This window comes from Oncorhynchus mykiss, chromosome 1 (genome assembly GCF_013265735.2).
Source record: "Oncorhynchus mykiss isolate Arlee chromosome 1, USDA_OmykA_1.1, whole genome shotgun sequence".
In the NCBI taxonomy this organism is placed as follows: Eukaryota; Metazoa; Chordata; class Actinopteri; order Salmoniformes; family Salmonidae; genus Oncorhynchus; species Oncorhynchus mykiss.
The window spans coordinates 57,638,296-57,661,474 of NC_048565.1; the positions used below are offsets into that span (position 1 = coordinate 57,638,296).

The window sequence follows — 23,179 nt, forward strand, 5'->3', positions numbered from 1 at the left end:
CCTCTAGGTCATATACTATGAAAGATAAGTTTCAACATCAGAGGGGACATACAATTGTTCCAGACACTGCCATACTCCTCTCCCCAATGGGAAAAGGAGGCAATGACTGGAGTACAGACATAGTGGAGCCCTTCACATGGTTTCACAGATATTCTCACTTTCTGATATTCTGCCTATTACCAGATATGTAAAAGACAAGCCTGACCTCTCCCCTCTTTGGGCCCCAAGTGACTTTTGCCTAGAGAAGAGAGAGGAAAATGCAACTGCCAACAGTATAGTCCAAAAGAAGACATTCTAAATTACAAGAATAAAGTAAATAAAACATCTTATTTATCTATGTTACCTAACTAATTCTGATTCAGCTACGACAGCTCTCGTCGAATAGAAACATTTGTTCCTCGCAATAAGGCCTCAAACAAATTGTCCACAACAGTGAAATGTTACTTTTTATGTGAATTAATAAGGAGGCAGAACACACCTCTATTCAAAGTATTGTTAGAAAATTAAACTAGTTATAAAATATTTTGAAATTGACAAGTTGAAACATAGATAACAGGCAGCGTGCATTGGTTTGAGGCCAGAGTGGTTTAATTTTCCTTTTGCGCAACAATCACATTTTGGAACAGTGAGTGCCTTTTGACATCAAGTACACAAAAATGCACACTGGGGCGACCGTTAGAGATATTTGGAAAGGTTAAGCTAAACGTTCTGATCTATTGCAATAGCCTCAATGCTTTTTAAATGTTTGTTGCTAGTGGTTGTATTAATTTGGGATCTATCGCATCCCACAACTGTCCCAGACTATATTTGGAATATTTATTTATTTCACAGAAGGAAAAGTTGACCAATAGAATAGGTCAACTTTTGTAGAATGACATAGGCTAGTGCTTTCGCTGTTGGCAGATCGGATGTACCTACTTCAGATGAGTCCCAAGATGCTTGTGGGGGTCGTAGAGCAAAACTGAGAACACCATCGTGTTCATGAGAGTAAACTTTCCATATAGGGGTCATAATAGTTAGCCAAACTGTCCTTACGCTAGAGACAATTTTGTGAAAAGATAGATTTTTGGGATGTCTCATGGTCTCACAAACAACGCTCTAGCTCTGTCACCTTTTGCCGCAAATGCGAAAGTGCGACATCTGCGGATGCGGTGGATTGAGATTCATCCAATTCAAAAGAGAACAGATATCTCAAACTGTCAGATTTGTATGGGGATTTTTGTATTATGCTATTTCGATTTACGCCAGTGCGGGGACATCAGCTCTAGGTTAATGTACCTGGCTGGCTGAATAGATCCAGTGTCGTCGAGTAATTACAGAACGTGATAGATCTTGAATTCCCTTCTCCCAGAGTCCCCGGCATCTTCCCAGAGAGCTGAGTAGTATGAGGATGCCAATTTCTATCCCGACTCTCTCCCACTTGCCCATCTTGGGACAGTAATTATTTAGGGGAGCCACTGCAAGTCTGGGCAGTGCCAAAGTGTCAGACTCAGATTTCCCTCCTCTCCCCAGAGAGTGACAGGTATGGTGCTGAGAATTCTGGGCACGTAGGCACCTGGCTGACTGTCGCTTCATATCACACTGTTGCCTGACTGAGTATGTGAGTGAGTGAGTGTGTGAGAGAATAAAAACAAAACAAAAAAAGACCAGATGACAACTGGTTTGATGCAAATTGTAAAATTATAAGGAAAACACTATCCAACCAAAACCACAGTCCCAAATAATGGTGAATTATGGCTTCATTACTGCGAGACTTACTCTAAAAACATACACTCAGAACCAAAAAAAGCACAGTACAACAGCAAGCAGCTGACACTAATTGCAGAGTCAATAAACACGGACAACGTCTGGCAAATTGGAAAAAAAAAAACGAAATCAAAACAGGAGGAATTAGCGATACAAAGTGGTGAAATATGGACAACCCATTTTAAAACCATCTACAACACCGTTCAAATTGACACAATCGCAGAATGCCAAATTCATGAGAAGTTGAATGGATTAGAAAAAGCTATAAAACGACAATCAAAATCCGTTGGACTCCTCAATTACTGCCCAGGAGCTCTAAGAAACTTCAGGCCCTCAAATAAAAAATAAAAAAAACATGCGGACCTGATGGCATCCTAAGTGAGATGCTCAAACTCACTTGTGCAAAATTTCAATTGGCTATATTAAAACTGTTTAATTTGATCTTGAGTGTAGGTTATTTACGAGACATCTGGAATCAAGGACTCATAATCCCCACTTTAAGAACGGACACAAATTTGACCCCAACAATTACAGGGGCATGTGAGTGAACAGTAACCTGGGGAAGGTTTTCTGTGGTATTATACATGTATGCGTTCTAAACTTCCTTAATAAGCAAAATGTCTTGAGTAAAAGCCAAATTGGATTTATACCAAAACATCACACGACTGTTCATGTACACCCTTCACACCCTGATAGATACACATGTCCACCAAAATATACGCTTGCTTTATCGACTTCCAAAAGCAGTTGATTCTATTTGGCATACAGGACTGTTCTACAAATTTATTGAAAGTGGTGTAGGGGGTAAAACATGAAATTAAATCAATGTATACTGGCAATACGTCCAGTATTAAAATTGTCAAGAAAATAACATAATTCTTTAACCAGGGGCGGGGCCTTTGCCAGGGTTGCAATCTGAGCCCTTTACTCTTCAATATTTACATCAACGAATTGGACACTATTCTAGAAAAATCCTCAGTCCCTGGTGTTAGTCTCCACAACAATTTTCTGTCACCCACAGCACATGGCCTACAGCAAAGCCTGGACCTGCTAGAGCAGTACTGCCAGACCTGGGCCCTGTCAATAAACCCCAAAAAATACTAAAGTAATGATTTTCCAGAGAAGATCCAGATCTCAGGGAATTAGACAAAAGTTCTCAATTGGTACAAAATATAGTACTGCACACACTACAATTACTTAGGTTTAAAAATAAGCTCAACTGGACACCTTAATGAGGCAGTGAATGAACACAGAGAGAGAGAAACCACGCAGAACATTCTACAACATTAAAAACAAATTCAAATTGAAATACCTAATAAAATGTGGCTAAAACTAATTGAATTTGTCATTGAACCAATAGCACTTTATGGCAGTGAGGTGTGGGGTCCACTTGCAAAACAAGATTTAATCAAATGGGACAAACACCCCATTGAAACTCTGCATGCAGAGTTCTGTCAGATTCTCCTACATGTCCAGAGGAAAACTACAAAAAATGCATGCAGGGCAGAATTTGGCCAATATCCACTAATAATATATATATATTTTTTAAAGCAATTACGTTTTGGAAACATCTAAAATACAGTGACCCCGTCTCATATCATTACCGTGCCCTGCAATGCCAAGAGCTGAGCAAAGAAAAGAGTCCCCTCATCCAGCTGGTCCTGGGGCTGAGTTCACAAACTTGTCCTGAGGCTTCAGTGTGTTCATAGAACAAGAACACCCAATTAATCAGAATAAACCAAATTACAGTCAAAACAAAACTACACTGCTCAAAAAAATAAAGGGAACACTTAAACAACACAATGTAACTCCAAGTCAATCACACTTCTGTGAAATCAAACTGTCAACTTAGGAAGCAACACTGATTGACAATAAATTTCACATGCTGTTGTGCAAATGGAATAGACAACAGGTGGAAATTATAGGCAATTAGCAAGACACCCCCAATAAAGGAGTGGTTCTGCAGGTGGTGACCAGACCACTTCTCAGTTCCTATGCTTCCTGGCTGATGTTTTGGTCACTTTTGAATGCTGGCGGTGCTTTCACTCTAGTGGTAGCATGGGACGGAGTCTACAACCCACACAAGTGGCTCAGGTATTGCAGCTCATCCAGGATGGCACATCAATGCGAGCTGTGGCAAGAAGGTTTGCTGTGTCTGTCAGCGTAGTGTCCAGAGCATGGAGGCGATACCAGGAGACAGGCCAGTACAGGAGACGTGGAGGAGGCCGTAGGAGGGCAACAACCCAGCAGCAGGACCGCTACCTCCGCCTTTGTGCAAGGAGGAGCAAGAGGAGCACTGCCAGAGCCCTGCAAAATGACCTCCAGCAGGCCACAAATGTGCATGTGTCTGCTCAAACGGTCAGAAACAGACTCCATGAAGGTGGTATGAGGGCCAATGTCCACAGCTGGGGGTTGTGCTTACAGCCCAACACCGTGCAGGACGTTTGGCATTTGCCAGAGAACACCAAGATTGGCAAATTCACCACTGGCGCCCTGTGCTCTTCACAGATGAAAGCAGGTTCACACTGAGCACATGTGACAGACGTGACAGTCTGAAGACGCCATGGAGAACGTTCTGCTGCCTGCAACATCCTCCAGCATGACCGGTTTGGCAGTGGGTCAGTCATGGTGTGGGGTGGCATTTCTTTGGGGGGCCGCACAGCCCTCCATGTGCTCGCCAGAGGTAGCCTGACTGTCATTAGGTACCGAGATGAGATCCTCAGACCCCTTGTGAGACCATATGCTGGTGCGGTTGGCCCTGGGTTCCTCCTAATGCAAGACAATGCTTGACCTCATGTGGCTGTAGTGTGTCAATAGTTCCTGCAAGAGGAAGGCATTGATGCTGTGGACTGGCCCGCCCGTTCCCCAGACCTGAATCCAATTCAGCACATCCGGGACATCTTGTCTCGCTCCATCCACCAACGCCACGTTTCACCACAGACTGTCCAGGAGTTGGCGGATGCTTTTGTCCAGGTCTGGGAGGAGATCCCTCAGGAGACCATCCACCACCTCATCGGGAGCATGCCCAGGCGTTGTAGGGACGTCATACAGGCACGTGGAGGCCACACCCACTACTGAGCCTCATTTTGACTTACATCAAAGCTGGATCAGCCTGTAGTGTGGTTTTCCACTTTAATTTTGAGTGTGACTCCAAATCCAGACCTCCATGGATTGATAAATTTGATTTCCATTGACCATTTTTGTGTGATTTTGTTGGCAGCACATTCAACTATGTAAAGAAAAAAGTATTTAATAAGAATATTTCATTCATTCAGATCTAGGATGTGTTATTTTAGTGTTCCCTTTATTTTTTTGAGCAGTGTACAGTGCTTATTGGGAAGCACAAAGCAAAATGCAGTGCTTTCTGGCCCTAAATCGACAGTACACCGTGGCTAACTATTTGACCATGGTTACTGATCAAAACCTTGCTCCCTGTAGAGGAAAGGCTGTGCAACCACTGCACAACAGCAGAATCTGAGACGGAGCTGCATTTCCTGACAAAATATGAAAAGTATAAAACAATTAGAGTGTCATTTCCACAAATTTGAAACCCGTAGTCAAGGTTTCAATGACCTTTCTGATGAGAGTAAGCTACCCATCCTGTTGGGGAGGACACAGCTGTGGGTTGTCAGCACACTACATTGCTGCCTGCCATAAGTTGAGGGACAGTGTCTGACAGATCAATCAATCTGCACATGTCCTCTACTGTATGGTTATTTTGACCCTTGTTTATTGTTGTTACTGTTGTCCCATTGACAATTTTGATTATTATTATTTTCATATTGTAAATATCCGAACTAAGCTTTGGCAATATGTACATTGTTACGTCATGCCAATAAAGCAAATTGATTTCAATTGAGAGAGAGAGAGAGAGACAGATTAGACATTCATGTTAAACTATGCAAGCGCATATTTAAGTGTGTTAATAGATGCATCATTACAATGACAGCTAAGCGAAAGAAACCTGGCCATCTTTATCAGCGTTCAGGTCCTGAAAGATGCCTGTATAAGGGCTGGATTACTTGACAGAGAGAACTTGTTGCGAAGGGGAATGCCTCGTGATACATCAGAGAGAGTGTATTTTGTTACAAAATACAGCACTGAAGCAGATAACATTAAAATAATCATTAAAAATGATTGGGGAATCATCCAAAGTGATACGCTACTACACCAAGTCTTTCCTGTCCCACCAGTCATAAGCTTGTCCTACCCTAAATTACAAATTAGTGCACAGTTATCTTCCGGGTGACTCTCAAAAAACTTGGCTTGACCACAAACCCAAGGGCTCCTTTAAATGTAACCATTGCAGTAATATTGCACAGAAGAAGTATTTTGTTGAGACAGCTTCCAAAATGGAGTATTACGTCAAGCATTTCATTAACTGAAAACCACTCATGTCATCTATTGATTGGAATGTCCACAGTGCAAGATGTTCTACATTGGACGGACAAAGAGACGCCTTCAAGACCGCTTATACCCTTTAAACATTTGTCAAAGTATCTCTCTTTCTCATACAGGCATTGCAGAGCTGACTAAAATTTTCAATTTCATCCCCCTGAAAAGACATTACAACAAATATTATGGCTGTACTCAAATGTGCTGGTTGATAAAATACCTGTAATGTTTGAAAAGGGTATTTTGTTCTTAAATTATATTGTAAATTGGCATGGTAGAGTTGTGTCCTTCATGGAGTTATCAGAATTCCACGGGAAGGTCTGCTCAATCCAAGAGTACAACCAATTGATTACAGAATTTCGCCAGAAATGGAAGAGTCAGGTGGCTGGATGAGGTAGGGAACTGGTCTGTCTGCCCATTAATCACGGTACTCCATTCTGTTTGTTTATGTTTTTATCTGTCGGCCCCAGCCGCACTCAGGCTCTGTGTGTAGTTAATCCGACCCTCTCTGCCTAGTCAACGCCATTTTACCTGCTGTTGTTGTGCTAGCTGATTAGCTGTTGTTGTCTCACCTACTGTTTTAGCTAGCTCTCCCAATCAACACCTGCGATTACTGTATGCCTCGCTGTATGTCTCTCTCAAATGTCAATATGCCTTATATACTGTTATTCAGGTTAGTTCTCATTGTTTTAGTTTACAATGAAGCCCCTAGTTCCACTCTTCATACCCCTGATACATCCTTTGTCCCACCTCCCACATATGCGGTGACCTCACCCATTACAACCATGTCCAGAGATACAACCTCTCTTATTATCACCCAGTGCCTGGGCTTACCTCCGCTGTACCCACACCCCACCATACCCCTGCCTGCGCATTATGCCCTGAATATATTCTACCATACCCAGAAATCTGCTCCTTTTATTCTTTGTCCCCAACGCTCTAGGCGACCAGTTTTGATAGCCTTTAGCCGCACCCTCATACTACTCCTTCTCTGTTCCGCGGGTGATGTGGAGGTAAACCCAGGCCCTGCATGTCCCCAGGCACCCTCATTTGTTGACTTCTGTGATCGAAAAAGCCTTGGTTTCATGCATGTCAACATCAGAAGCCTCCTCCCTAAGTTTGTTTTACTCACTGCTTTAGCACACTCTGCTAACCCTGATGTCCTTGCAGTGTCTGAATCCTGGCTCAGGAAGGCCACCAAAAATTCTGAGATTTCCATACCAAACTATAACATTTTCCGTCAAGATAGAACTGCCAAATGGGGAGGAGTTGCAGTCTACTGCAGAGATAGCCTGCAGAGTAATGTCATACTTTCCAGGTCCATACCCAAACAGTTCGAACTGCTAATTTTAAAAATTACTCTCTCCAGAAATAAGTCTCTCACTGTTGCCACCTGCTACCGACCCCCCTCAGCTCCCAGCTGTGCCCTGGACACCATTTGTGAATTGATCGCCCCCCATCTAGCTTCAGAGTTTGTTCTGTTAGGTGACCTAAACTGGGATGTGCTTAACACACCGGCCGTCCTACAGTCTAAACTAGATGCCCTCAATCTCACACAAATTATCAAGGAACCCACCAGGTACAACCATAAATCTGTAAACACCCTAATAGATATTATCCTGACCAACTTGTCCTCCAACTACACCTCTGCTGTTTTCAATCAGGATCTCAGTGATCACTGCCTCATTGCCTGCATCTGTTATGGGTCAGCGGTCAAATGACCCCCACTCATCACTGTCAAACGCTCCCTAAATCACTTCTGCGAGCAGGCCTTTCTATTCGACCTGGCCCGGGTATCCTGGAAGGATATTGACCTCATCCCGTCAGTAGAGGATGCCTGGTTGTTATTGAGAAGCAATTCCCTCACCATCTTAATTATTGATACTAGACATCCCACATGCGGGAGCGTAACCATAGCCTCAAACTAATTAGCAAGACGCAGCGGACATGAATCTTCCCAGAAAATGTTCCTATTCATGAAAATCACAAATGAAATATATTGAGACACAGCTTAGCCTTTTGTTAATCACACTGTCATCTCAGATTTAAAAAAATATGCTTTACAGCCAACGCTATTTGTGTAAGTTTATCATGGCATAATGCTATGCTAGGCTCTGCTACCAGCAGGCAACATTTTCACAAAAATAAGAAAAGCAATCAAATGAAATCATTTACCTTTATGCCAAGCATACCCTCGTAAAACTGACTATCCTACCGATCCTCGACTTCGCCGATGTAATTTACAAAATTTGCTTCCAACACTCTACTCAGCAAACTGGATGCAGGCTATCACAGTGCATCCATTTTGTCACCAAAGCCCAGTATACCACCCACCACTTCGACCTGTATGCTCTCGTTGGCTGGCCCTCGCTACATATTTGTCACCAGTCCCATTGGCTCCAGGTCATCTGTAAGTCTTTGCTAGGTAAAGCTCAGCCTTATCTTAGCCCACTAGTCACCAATACAACACCCACCCATAGCAAGCGCTCCAGCAGGTATATCTCACTGGTCATCCTCAAAGCCAACACTTCCTTTCGCCGCCTTTCCTTCCAGTTCTCTGCTGCCAATGACTGGAACAAATTGCAGAAATCGCTGAAGTTGAAGACTTATATCTCCCTCACTAACTTTTAAGCATCAGCTATCTGAGCAGCTTACCGATCGCTGCAGCTGTACACAGCCCATCTATAGATAGCCCATCCAACTACCTACCTCATACCCATATTGTTTTTATTTACTTTTTTTGCTCTTTTGCACACCAGTATTTTTACTTGCATATCATCATCTGCACATCTATCACTCAAGTATTTAATTGCTAAATTGTAATTACTTTGCTTCTATTGGCCTATTATTGCCTTACCACCTTACTACATTTGCCTACACTGTATATAGATTTTCTATTGTGTTTTTGACTGTACTTTATCCCATGTGTAACTCTGTGTTGTTGTTTTCTGTCCCACTGCTTTGCTTTATTTTGGCCAGGTCGCAGTTGTAAATGAGAACTTGTTCTCAACTGGCCTACCTGGTTAAACAAACAAGAAAATTGTGCCATCTGGTTCACTTAAATAAAGGTGAAATAAATAACAAATAAATAAAACTCTACTTTCACTCAAGTATGACAATAAAGATACCTTAATAGAAAATTAGTCAGTATAAGTGAAAGTCACCCAGAAAATGCTACTTGAATAAAAGGTTTTAAATATGTCTAAAGTAAATGTAATTTTTTAAATATACTTAAGCATCAAAAGTAAAAGTATAAATAATTTACAATTCCTTAAAACTTGTTGAATCTATGGGGGCGCTATTTCATTATTGGATAAAAAAACGTGCCCGTTTTAAGCGCAATATTTTGTCACGAAAAGATGCTCGACTATGCATATAATTGACAGCCTTGGAAAGAAAACAGTCTAACGTTTCCAAAACTGCAAAGATATTATCTGTGAGTGCCACAGAACTCATGCTACAGGCGAAACCAAGATGAAACTTCAAACAGGAAATGAGCAGAATTTCTGAAGCTCTGTTTTCCAATGTCTCCTTATATGGCTGTGAATGCACCAGGAACGAGCCTGCGCTTTCTGTCGTTTCTTCAAGATGTCTGCAGCATTGTGACGTATTTGTAGGCATATCATTGGAAGATTGGCCATAAGAGATTACATTTTCCAGGGGTCCGCCCGGTGTCCTTTGTCTAAATTGGTGCGTAATCTTCACTTGCGGGCATTTTCTCCTGGGATTCAGGACAGAAAGCACACTTCCACGAACGATATATCATAGAAGAGATATGTGAAATACACCTTGAGGATTGGTTCTAAACAACGTTTGCCATGTTTCAGTCGATATTATGGAGTTAATTTGGAAAAAAGTTTTGATGACTGGATTTTAGTTTTTTTTTGGTAGCCAAACGTGACGCACCAAACGGAGCGATTTCTCCTAAACAAATAATCTTTCAGGAAAAACTGAACATTTGCTATCTAACAGAGTCTCCTCATTGAAAACATCTGAAGTTCTTCAAAGGTAAATGATTTTATTTGAATGCTTTTCTGTTTTTTGTGAAAATGTTGCCTGCTGAATGCTAACGCTAATGCTAACGCTAAATGCTACGCTAGCTAGCTACTGTTACACAAATTATTGTTTTCCTATGGTTGAGAAGCATATTTTGAAAATCTGAGATGACAGTGTTGTTAACAAAAGGCTAAGCTTGAGAGCTAGCATATTTATTTCATTTCATTTGCGATTTTCATGAATAGTTAACGTTGCGTTATGGTAATGAGCTTGAGGCTGTATTCATGATCCCGGATCCGGGATGGCTAGACGCTAGAGGTTAATTTACGGTATAGCCAGGGGCATAGTTCAACACTTAGACATAATTTACAAACCAAGCATTTGTCTTAAGTGAGTCCGCCAGATCAGAGACAGTATTGAAGACCAGGAATGTTTTCTTGATAAGAACGTGAATTGGACCATTTTCCTGTCGTGCTAAACATTTAAAATGTAACACGTACTTTTGGGTGTAAAGGAAAATGTATGGAGTAAAAGGTTGATTATTTTCTTTAGGAATGTAGTGAAGTAAAAGTATTTTTACTTAAGTACTTTACACCACTGTGTGTGTACATGTATAACCATTCAGACAAGCGGGGGTTCGGTATGTGAGTGTGTTCCAGGAGAAACTCATTAAGGCAGAGTGGGAGTAGAAAGCCCAGTAGAGAGGTCTATTTACCCTGTAGTCTGTAGTTAAGGACTGAGGGGGTGGACACAGCATAGGAGGGTTTATACGGCTTGACTGGCACTATTCTAAAGGCCTAGCTGAGCTCGGGTAGCCAAACCGAACGAGTGTGCTTGCATACTCACTTAAAAGACCTTCACGAGAAAAAAGAGACAAAAGTACTGTTTGTCCATTTTGAGATGCCATAGCCAGTATAGGCTTCTTCAAAATAGTCAGAATTAATAAATTATAACTCAAGAAATCTGTGGTTCATTTTTAAGTTATTGCCGAGGAGATTGTAGTCGCGCAATTTTGCATCTGACTATGATGTTTGGTCAGTATTTCTCAAGTGAAAAAAATTCCATGATTTGCATCATGAGTCATCTCTCATTGAATGACACTTCAACGAAGAATCCCTACTGTTGAACAACTGCCGACAAGGGTGTTCTCCGTTTTGCTCTATGACCCCCTCAAGTGTCACAGTACTCATCTGAAGGTAACCCGGTACAGGTAAAAAATAAATGAATGCAAGTATGGAGGTATTTTTTTACCAACAAAAACAATTGGTTAAATAGAGTGGCTTGCGAAAGTATTCACCCCCTTGGCATGTTTCCTATTTTGTTGCCCTACAACCTGGAATTAAAATTGATTTTGGGGGGGGGGTTTGTATCATTTGATTTACACAACACGCCTACCACTTTGAAGGTACAAAATATTTTTTATTGTTCAACAAACAGGTAATAAGACAACAACAAAAAAGAACTTGAGCATGCATAACTATTCACCCCCCCCCAAAGTCAATACTATATAGAGCCACCCTTTGCAGAAAATACAGCTGCAAGTCTCTTGGGGTATGTCTCTTGGGGCGGCAGGGTAGCCTAGTGGTTAGAGCGTTGGACTAGTAACTGGAAGGTTGCGAGTTCAAACCCCCGAGCTGACAAGGTCGTTGGTTGTTCTGCCCCTGAACAGGCAGTTAACCTGTTCCCAGGCCGTCATTGAAAATAAGAATTTGTTCTTAACTGACTTGCCTGGTTAAATAAAGGTAAATTAAATATAAGCTTGGCACATCGAGCCACTAGGATTTTTGCTCATTCTTCAAGACAAAACTGCTCCAGCTCCTTCAAGTTGGATGGGTTCTGCTGGTGTACAGCAGTCTTTAAGTCATAACACAGATTCTTAATTGGATTGAGGTCTGGGCTTTGACTAGGCCATTCCAAGACATTTACATGTTTCCCTTAAACCACTCGAGTGTTGCTTTAGCAGTATGCTTAGGGTCATTGTCCTGCTGGAAGGTGAACCTCCATCCTTGTCTCAATCTCTTGAAGACTGAAACAGGTTTCCCTCAAGAATTTCCCTGTATTTAGCGCCATTCATCATTCTTTCAATTCTGAAAAGTTTCCCTGACCCTGCCAACTGGGAAACTGCCACCACTATGATGCTGCCACCACCATGCTTCACTGTGGGGATGGTGTTCTGGAGGTGATGAGAGGTGTTGAGTTTGTGCCAGACATAGTATTTTCCTTTATGGCCAAAAAGCTACATTTTAGTCTCATCTGACCAGAATACCTTTTAGTCATCTGTTTGGGGAGTCTTTGGCGAACACCAAATGTGTTATTTTTTTTCTTTAAGCATAGCTTTTTTCTGGCCACTCTTCCATAAAGGCCAGCTCTGTGGGGTGTGCAGCTTTAAGTGGTCCTATGGACAGATACTCCAATCTCCGCTGTGGAGCTTTGCAGCTCCTTCAGGGTTATCTTTAGTCTCTTTGTCTCTTTAATAATGGATTTAATGGTGCTCTGTGAGATGTTCAAAGTTTTGGATATTTTTTTATAACTCAAACTTGATCTGTACTTCAACAAAACTTTGTCCTTGACCTGTTTGGAGAGCTCCTTGGTCTTCATGGTGGCGCTTGCTAGGTGTACCCTCTTGCATAGTGGTGTTGCAGACTCTGGAGCCTTTCAGAACAGGTGTATATATACACTGAGATCATGTGACAGTTAAATATAGTCCACCTGTGTGCAATCTACCTACTTATGTGACTTCTGAAGTTAATTGTTTGCACCAGATCTCTTTTAGGGGCTTCATAGCAAAGGGATTGAACACACCACTTTTCCAATTTTTTTAGAATGTTTAGAAATAAGTCCTTTTTTTCATTTTACTTCACCAATTTTGACTATTTTGTGTATGTCCATTACATGAAATAGAAATACATTTAAATTACAGGTTGTAATGCAACATAATAGGAAAAACACCAAGGGGGATGAACACTTTTGCAAGGCACTGTATATGTCCAAAATACAAAAATATTTACTCAGCTTTCTTAAATTTCAGGACAGACACTTCAAAACCTTATTCTTTATGATACATTTTTTGACTGTCTGTTTAGCCATTTGTGAATGTGTTACTCAATGCGTTTCTATGAACTAGTGTAGTAAAGTCAATATTTCATCAAAATGTTCTAATATTCAAAATCAAATAGCTAAACAATAATATGTTAGCTTAGTAGAACCCCCCCCCCCCCCCCCTTAAAGGCTTAGACTTTTAGAGATTTGAACAGTTACCCTCTCTGCGCACTGAACCTGGTAGCGGGCTGAAATTCCACAACATAAATAGTCATGTTAAACATTCATGAAAATACAAGTGTCTCACATGTATCAAAAGCCTAGAATCTTGCTAATCCAACTGCGTTGTCAGATTTAAAAAAGGATTTACTGCTAAAGAATACGATGCGATTATCTGAGGATAGAGCCCCATAAAAAAATACTATTTCAACCAGCACCGGCTAACAAAATCACAAACTGCATTAAAATAAATTGTTTACCTTTGATGATCTTCGTCTGTTTGCAATCCCAATGCTCATTGTTACACAATGAATGATCTTTTCTTTGATCAAATCTGTTTTTATAGCCTTACACGAAACATTTTGTCTCATTCCATTTTCGACGACACATTTGAGGGTAAATACCCACACAAAACGTGACTTTTCCAGTCATGTTTGGTTTCATTGCAATCAACTGGTTTGTTTGTAACACACCCAAACCTGATGGGCCATTTCACTGGACGTATTGACTGATAGAAACCGATTTGAAGACAACAAGTAATGACATCACTGTGCACCAATGATATGACCACTGTTTCGTTGATTGACTGTATTTTAACCCAATGACCACTGATCGTCTTGAAATCTAGCTGGGTAGATAGCCAATGAGCTGAGGTAAACGGCAATACGCAATGGTTATGTATTGGAAGACCAACCCATGTAGTAAACTCCGCCGTAAAGAGAGTCATTCGCTTTTATATTGGTAGGAGCTACGTATATTACGCACAGCATTGTTTTGTAAATGCACAGATTCAGAAGTTTATATCTTAATCAGTATGGCGACTAAGTCAGGGAAAGCTAAATCGAAGTCTAGATTTTTTTCACCTTTATTTAACCAGGTAGGCTAGTTGAGAACAAGTTCTCATTTACAACTGCGACCTGGCCAAGATAAAGCATAGCAGTGTGAACAGACAACACAGAGTTACACATGGAGTAAACAAGTCAATAACGCAGTAGAAAAAAATGAAAAAAAGAGAGTCTATATACATTGTGTGCAAAAGGCATGAGGAGGTAGCCAAATAATTACAATTTTGCAGATTAACACGAGTTATAAATGATCAGATGGTCATGTACAGGTAGAGATACTGGTGTGCAAAAGAGCAGAAAAGTAAATAAATATAAACAGTATGTGGATGAGGTAGGTCAATTGGGTGGGCTATTTACCGATAGACTATGCACAGCTGCAGCGATCGGTTAGCTGCTCAGATAGCAGATGTTTGAAGTTGGTGAGGGAGATAAAAGTCTCAGGTGTAAACACAATTTTAGAGGAAATTGATCGGAAAAGTGAGACAGAGATTGTTGTAGGACAATTCATTTACCGATTCCCAAGTGGAGGAATATTTTTTGAATGGAGAGAACATGTTTTGGACTGGTAAATTCTTCTTATGCTAATGCGCTTGTTTGAAATTAATAATATAACATATTATTTGTGATTTTTTTAAATTTTAGAAGCAATATATTAAAATGTAATGTAATGAAATGTGAGATGCGTGTGTCTGCCGCCCCACCCCAACCCACATGAAATAGCCTATTTGAGGCTGAATATGCATATCCTTGGTTCTGTGCCTGAGCTACAGTCAGTTAGATTTGGGTATGTCTTCAGGCAGAAATTGAAAAAAGTAGGGTGGTAGCTGTAAGAAGTTAAAAGTGTAAAAACGTGTTAAGTCCAGTAGCAAATATCGAATCCTCTTCAAAGTTCTATACATACAATGTTGGAGCGCCAGTTTGCTGTCTAACGTATCAAAGAACTAAAAACATGGTATTACCGTAAAGAGATTGTGTGGTCCTGTAGAGCATGGGGCTTGCAAAGCCAGGATTGTGGGTTTGAGTCCAGCTGGGGGCCACCCATATGAAAATGAATGTTTTGTGAATGACTGAGAGCTAATGTGCATATGTGTGTCTGCCTCAGATTCACAGAGTTCCTGGAGCCCTTTGAGAGAGTAATCCAACCAGAGGAGCTATGGCTCTACAAAAACCCCTTGGTGGAGTCAGACCACATCCCTAAGAGGGTCATGTTCGTAAGTGACACACACACAGACAGATAGGAGCACACACATGCACACACCATCATCATCACCATCATCCTCATCCCACTCATTCTATTACCTCTCACAAATTAGACTCAAATGAACGAATTCAGATGGTCTGTGAACTGAAGAAATTAGTCATTCAGGATAATCAATATCTTGTAATACGTCAAATTCTCTATTGGCATATGTTCTAAGCATTCATCAAAAGATATGAAAAGTGCACCACAGAGCCATATTGATCAATCGTCCTTAAAGAAATTTCTTGCAAGTCTCTATGGAAAGAATAGGGGCAGTGGAGGTCCATGGAGGACATTGCCAATCAATTTTCACAAACATAACAAAATCTCCAGGACACCTTTTTCAGTTGGAAACATATAAAACACAAGCAAATCAACTACTGTAAATCTAAACCCTGAAAAACTTCTAAATGCTGATTGCCATGCAGAGACGCATCGGGTCCCATTTTTACAGTCTTTGTTATGACCTGACACCAGGGATTGCACTCCAAACCTTCCAATCTCAGGCAGACCATAAGGCCACTGAGTTGGCTCTTTCATGTGTTAGTGCTGTCTTATTGTTGAGGGATATGTTGTACTGTAAGGCCAAAAGTTTTGAGAATGACACAAATACTAATTTCCACAAGTTTGCTGCTTCAGTGTCTTTAGATATTTTTGTCAGATGTTACTATGGAATACTAAAGTATAATTACAAGCATTTCATAAGTGTCAAATGATTTTATTGACAATTACATGAAGTTGATGCAAAGAGTCAATATTTGCAGTGTTGATCCTTCTTCTTCAAGACAATCTGCAATCCGCCCTGGCATGCTGCCAATTAACTTCTGGGCCAAACGCTGACTGATGGCAGCCCATTCTTGCATAATCAATGATTGGAGTTTGTCAGAATTTGTGGGTTTTTGTTTTTCCACCCGCCTCTTCAGGATTGACCAAAAGTTATCAATGGGATTAAGGTCTGTGGAATTTCCTGGCCATGGACCCAAAATATTGATGTTTTGTTCCCCGAGCCACTTAGTTATCACCTTTGCCTTATGGCAAGGTGCTCCATCATGCAGGAAAAGGCATTGTTCATCACCAAACTGTTCCTGGATGTTTGGGAGAAGTTGCTCTTGGAGGATGTGTTGGTACCATTCTTTATTCATGGCTGTGTTCTTAGGCAAAATTGTGAGTGAGCCCACTCCCTTGGCTGAGAAGCAACCCCACACATGAATGGTCTCAGGATGCTTTACTGTTGGCATGACACGGGACTGATGGTAGCTCTCACCTTATCTTCTCCGGACAAGCTTTTTTCCGGATGCCCCAAACAATCGGAAAGGGGATTCATCAGAGAAAATGACTTTACCCAGTCCTCAGCAGTCCAATCACTGTACCTTTTGCAGAATTTCAGTCTGTCCCTGATGTTTATTCCTGGAGATAAGTGGCTTCTTTGCTGCCCTTCTTGACACCAGGCCATCCTCAAAGTCTTCACCTCACTGTGTGTGCAAATTCACTCACACTTGCCTGCTGCCATTCCTGAGCAAGCTCTGTACTGGTGATGCCACAATCAACTTTAGGAGACGGTCCTGGCACGTGTTGGACTTTCTTGGGCGCCCTGAATCCTTCTTCACAGCAATTGAGCCTCTCTCCTTGAAGATCTTGATGATCCGATAAATGGTTGATTTAGGTGCAATCTTACTGGCAGCAATATCCTTGCTTGTGAAGCCCTTTTTGTGCAAAGCAATGATGACGGCACGTGTTTCCTTGCAGGTAACCATGATTGACAGAGAAAGAACAATGATTCCAAGCACCAACCTCCTTTTGAAGCTTCAAGTTTGTTATTTGAACTCAATCAATATGACAGAGTTACAGTGCCTTGCGAAAGTATTCGGCCCCCTTGAACTTTGCGACCTTTTGCCACCTTTCAGGCTTCAAACATAAAGATATAAAACAACAAGTGGGACACAATCATGAAGTGGAATGACATTTATTGGATATTTCAAACTTTTTTAACAAATCAAAAACTTAAAAATTGGGCGTGCAAAATTATTCAGCCCCTTTACTTTCAGTGCAGCAAACTCTCTCCAGAAGTTCAGTGAGGATCTCTGAATGATCCAATGTTGACCTAAATGACTAATGATGATAAATACAATCCACCTGTGTGTAATCAAGTCTCCGTATAAATGCACCTGCACTGTGATAGTCTCAGAGGTCCGTTAAAAGCGCAAAGAGCATCATGAAGAACAAGGAACACACCAGGCAGGTCCGAGATACTGTTGTGAAGAAGTTTAAAGCCGGATTTGGATACAAAAAGATTTCCCAAGCTTTAAACATCCCAAGGAGCACTGTGCAAGCGATAATATTGAAATGGAAGGAGTATCAGACCACTGCAAATCTACCAAGACCTGGCCGTCCCTCTAAACTTTCAGCTCATACAAGGAGAAGACTGATCAGAGATGCAGCCAAGAGGCCCATGATCACTCTGGATGAACTGCAGAGATCTACAGCTGAGGTGGAAGACTCTGTCCATAGGACAACAATATTGCACAAATCTGGCCTTTATGGAAGAGTGGCAAGAAGAAAGACATTTCTTAAAGATATCCATAAAAAGTGTCGTTTAAAGTTTGCCACAAGCCACCTGGGAGACACACCAAACATGTGGAAGAAGGTGCTCTGGTCAGATGAAACCAAAATGTAACTTTTTGGCAACAATGCAAAACGTTATGTTTGGCGTAAAAGCAACACAGCTGAACACACCATCCCCACTGTCAAAATGGTGGTGGCAGCATCATGGTTTGGGCCTGCTTTTCTTCAGCAGGGACAGGGAAGATGGTTAAAATTGATGGGAAGATGGATGGAGCCAAATACAGGACCATTCTGGAAGAAAACCTGATGGAGTCTGCAAAAGACCTGAGACTGGGACGGAGATTTGTCTTCCAACAAGACAATGATCCAAAACATAAAGCAAAATCTACAATGGAATGGTTCAAAAATAAACATATCCAGGTGTTAGAATGGCCAAGTCAAAGTCCAGACCTGAATCCAATCGAGAATCTGTGGAAAGAACTGAAAACTGCTGTTCACAAATGCTCTCCATCCAACCTCACTGAGCTCGAGCTGTTTTGCAAGGAGGAATGGGAAAAAAATTCAGTCTCTCGATGTGCAAAACTGATAGAGACATACCCCAAGCGACTTACAGCTGTAATCGCAGCAAAAGGTGGCGCTACAAAGTATTAACTTAAGGGGGCTGAATAATTTTGCACGCCCAATTTTTCAGTTTTTGATTTGTTAAAAAAGTTTGAAATATCCAATAAATGTTGTTCCACTTCATGATTGTGTCCCACTTGTTGTTGATTCTTCACAAAAAATAGTTTTATATCTTTATGTTTGAAGCCTGAAATGTGGCAAAAGGTCACAAAGTTCAAGGGGGCCGAATACTTTCGCAAGGCACTGTATCTCCATCCTTGTCCTCTTCAACACTCACACCTGTGTTACCTAGAGAATCACTGACATGATGTCAGCTGGTCCTTTTGTGGCAGGGCTGAAATGCAGTGGAAATGTTTTTGGGGATTCAGTTTATTTGCATGGCAAAGAGGGACTTTGCAATTAATTGCAATTCATCTGATCATTCTTCATAACATTCTGGAGTTTATGTAAATTGCCATCATACATACTGAGGCAGCAGACTCAAAACTCAAAACATTCTCAAAACCTTTGGTCACAACTGTGTAGAATAATAGTGAAGACATCAGATAATAAAGATAATAGTGAAGACATCAACACTATGAAATAACACATGGAGTCATGTAGTAGCCAAAAAAGTGTTATTATTAGATTAAACAAATTATTAGATTAGATTATTCAAAGTAGCCAGCCGTTGCCTTGAGGACAGCTTTGCACAATCTGGGCATTCTCTCAACCAGCTTCATCTGGAATGCTTTCGCAACAGTCTTGAAGGAGTGCTGCTTTTACTTTACTCTGCGGTCCAACTCATCCCAAACCATCTCATTTGGGTTGAGATCGGGTGATTGTGGAGGCAAGGTCATCGGATGCAGCACTCCATCATTCTTCTTCTTGGTCAAATAGCCATTACACAGCCTGGAGGTGTGTTGGGTCATTGTCCTGTTGAGAAACTAATGATAGTCCCACTTAACACAAACCAGATGGAATGGCGTATCGCTGCAGAATGCTGTGATAGCCATGCTGGTTAAGTGTGCCTTTAATTCTAAATAAATCACAGACTGTCACCAGCAAAGCACCCCCACACCATCATACCTCCTCTTCCATGCTTCACAGTGGGAACCACACATGCGGAGATCATCCTTTCATCTACTCTGAATTTCACAAAGACACGGTTGAAACCAAACATCTCTAATTTGGACTCATCAGACCAAAGGACAGATTTCCACTGGTCTTAATGTCCATTGATTGTGTTTGTTGACCCAAGAAAGTCTATTCTTCTTATTGGTGTCCTTTAGTAGTGGTTTCTTTGCAGTATTTTGACCATGAAGGCCTGAGTCACGCTGTCTCCTCTGAACAGTTGATGTTGAGATGTGTCTGCTACTTGAACTCTTTGAAGCATTTATTTGGGCTGCAATTTCTGAGGCTGGTAACTCTAATGAACTTATCCTCTGCAGCAGAGGTAACTCTGGGTCTTCCTTTCCTGTGGCAGTCCTCATGAGAGACCTTCATGTCTTAAAGTAATGATGGACTGTCGTTTCTCTTTGCTTATTTGAGCTGTTCTTGCCATAGTATTGACTTGGTCATTTACCAAATAGGGATATATTCTGTATTCTACCAATACCTTGTCAAAACACAACTACGTTGCTCCAACACATTAAGAAATTAAGCAATTCCACAAATGTTAAAAACAAGGCACAGCTGTTAATTGAAATGAATTCAAGGTGACTACCTCATGAAGCTGGTTGAGAGAATGCCAAGAGTGTGCAATGCTGCCCTCAAGCCATTGTAGAATAATAGTGAAGACATCAAAACTATGAAATAACACATATGGAATCATGTAGTAACCAAAAAAGTGTTAAACCAAATCAAAATATATTTTATATTTGAAATTCTTCAAAGTAGCCACCCTTTGGCTTGAGGGCAGCATTGCAGATGCAGTGAATTGAGACGCAGACCATGCCAAAAATCAAACCTCTCTAGATTTAACTTGCATATTTTGATGGGGATTTTTTTATTATGTTACTTAGATTTATACATGGGTGCCTTAATAGACTCTTAAAACCTGTTGAAGCCAGGGGTTCCCCTCAGGGAACGCCCCCCGTTCAGCTGAAACGGTGCGCAGGGGAATGCAAAAATATTCTTAGAAATATTTAACCTCCACACATTAACAAGTCCAATACCTCAAATTAAAGATAAACACCTTGTTCATCTACCCAGCATGTCAGATTTTTTTAATGTTTTACGGCGAAAACACAGCACATATTTATATTAGACCACCACCGAAACAAAGACAAGAGGCAGCCATTTTGTCCCAGAAAATATAAAATTATAAAAGCAGGATTAAAAAATAAATCTTTTGAAAATCTTCATCAGATGACAGTCATATGACATGTTACACAGTACATTTATGTTTTGTTCGATAATATGCATTTTATATCCATAAATCACGGTTTACATTGACGCCATGTTCATAAAATTATCAAAAATGTCCGGAGAAATTATAGAAAGCTACGCCAGATAACAGAAATACTCATCATAAAGTTTGACTAAAGATACGTGTTCTACATATAGTTAGAAAGATACACTGGTTCTTAATGCAACCGCTGTGTAACATTTTTTTTTAATGTTACAGAATTAGTTGACTTTGCAATAACCTGAGACGGCGCTCAGACGTAACAATATTTATCCGCTATGTTGGAGTCAACAGAAAAAAAAAATTACAACATACATATTCCCTTACCTTTGATGGTCTTCGATCAGAATGTAGTGGAAGGAGTCATACTTACCCAATACATTGTTTTGTTTCATAATGTTCAATTCTAGTATCCATGTAGTAGCATATGCTACCACTTTCAGCTCAAATGCCCAAAAAATGACTTCTGGTCCAGAATAATTGCGCATCAAAACTTCCAAATTACATATTACAGGTCGACAAAACTGGTCAAACTAAGGGCAGAATCAAGCTTCAGGATGTTATAAATGTACAAAACGAATGGCATTCCAACCGGACAATCCTAGTTAATCTGGGGCTGATTGGAACAAAGGAAGCTCTCTGTCCTAAGCGCGCCTTCACGCACGTGAAAATTCTCGCGACACCTACAGTTTTTCCCCCCACTGGGTCAAAGTTCACAGCATTTGCACCATTTAACACTCTACTGAATGTGGACATCTAGTGGAAGACATAGGAAGTGTTTCCAGATCCATAACTGGTTGGGAAAGGAGGGGGCGATGACGTCAAAGTTGCCCCAACTTTCAGGATTCTAGTTTGGAAGATTGCCTGCCCTGTGAGTTCTGTTATACTCACAGACATAATTCAAACGGGTTTAGAAGCTTCAGAGTGTTTTCTATACAATAATAATAATAATAATATGCATATATTAGCAATTTAGGACAGATTTTTATGCAGTTTACTATGGGCACGCAATTCATCCAAAGAGGAAATACCGCCCCCTATCCTGAACAAGTTTTAAGGATAACCTGTTGTTTCATATGAACAAACTTGTCCATTTTATCTCCCATTGGCACAAAATACTAGGCTACTTGCCTGCTTGCAGTGCAATACACCCACCACTAGAAACTGTGTGTATGCATGGTCTAAAATTTATGTACATTCTTACATCAAGTTACATTTTTATAAATGACAACTTTGCATTACAACTTGCATGTTTTGGGATATATTTTATGCACACGCATGGTTTACAAATGTGACCCATTTCAGGAATCTAGGAGTGTGTATCGGGTCATTACTTCACAGAGCCGTTTGAACAGAGCCGTTTGAACTTCTTTTTTTTTTGTCATGACGTTACTACCCTGCATGAATCTGCAGCGAGGCAGCTAACGTTAACTAGCTAACAGTACACTTTAACTTGAAATGTAACCACTTTCTGTCGAAATTAGAGACGTGTAATATCTGAAAATGTAGCTAGCTAGACTATCTTACCTGTATACATCATCGATGGAAAAGTGTTTTCTCCATCTCCTTAGCTATCATTCTTGAATTCCACTGATTTCAAAACGTGGTCCTCCAGAAAGTGGAGAGCATACACATAATGTTAGCTAGCAAGCCTGCCACACTTCAACTTGACAGTAGGCTTATGCAGTTTAATAGTAATAGTTGGCATTATGGTTAATTGTTTAGCTAGTTAGCTAGCTGCATGTCTTAACAACAAACTCTACTATGCAAATATCCATTTAAATAGAATGTCACTGCAACAACTGTTGACAGACATACTAGCTGGTAAATTTGCTCTGGTTATCTACTGCAATTTCAGACCACAGGTAAGATAGTCTAGCTGGCTACATTTTCAGATATTACACATTTCAAATTTTGACAGAAAGTGAACTGTTAGCTAGCTAGCTAACGTTATCTGGCTGGCTCGCTATCTAATGTTACGTGTATGATCTTATTATTCGTATCTCAGGCCCATTTGCTTTACTAGTTATAGCCTAATGTTAGCTAGTTAACATTAAACCTGGTTGGTTAGCTACCTGCAGATTCATGCAGGGTAGCAATGTCATGAGTTAGGATTATGGTTCAATG

At 40.7% G+C, this 23,179-nt stretch overlaps 1 protein-coding gene across 1 annotated transcript in view; it reads left to right on the plus strand.

Annotated features, from left to right (window-relative positions):
- The window catches only part of LOC110525562 (phospholipid phosphatase 4-like), a 143,132-nt gene that overhangs the window by 16,029 nt on the left and 103,924 nt on the right, over window positions 1-23,179 (plus strand). Inside the window, exon 3 of the mRNA XM_036989719.1 lies at window positions 15,343-15,451. Coding sequence (XP_036845614.1) covers window positions 15,343-15,451 — 109 coding nt within the window. The remainder of the gene's footprint in view (window positions 1-15,342; window positions 15,452-23,179) is intronic.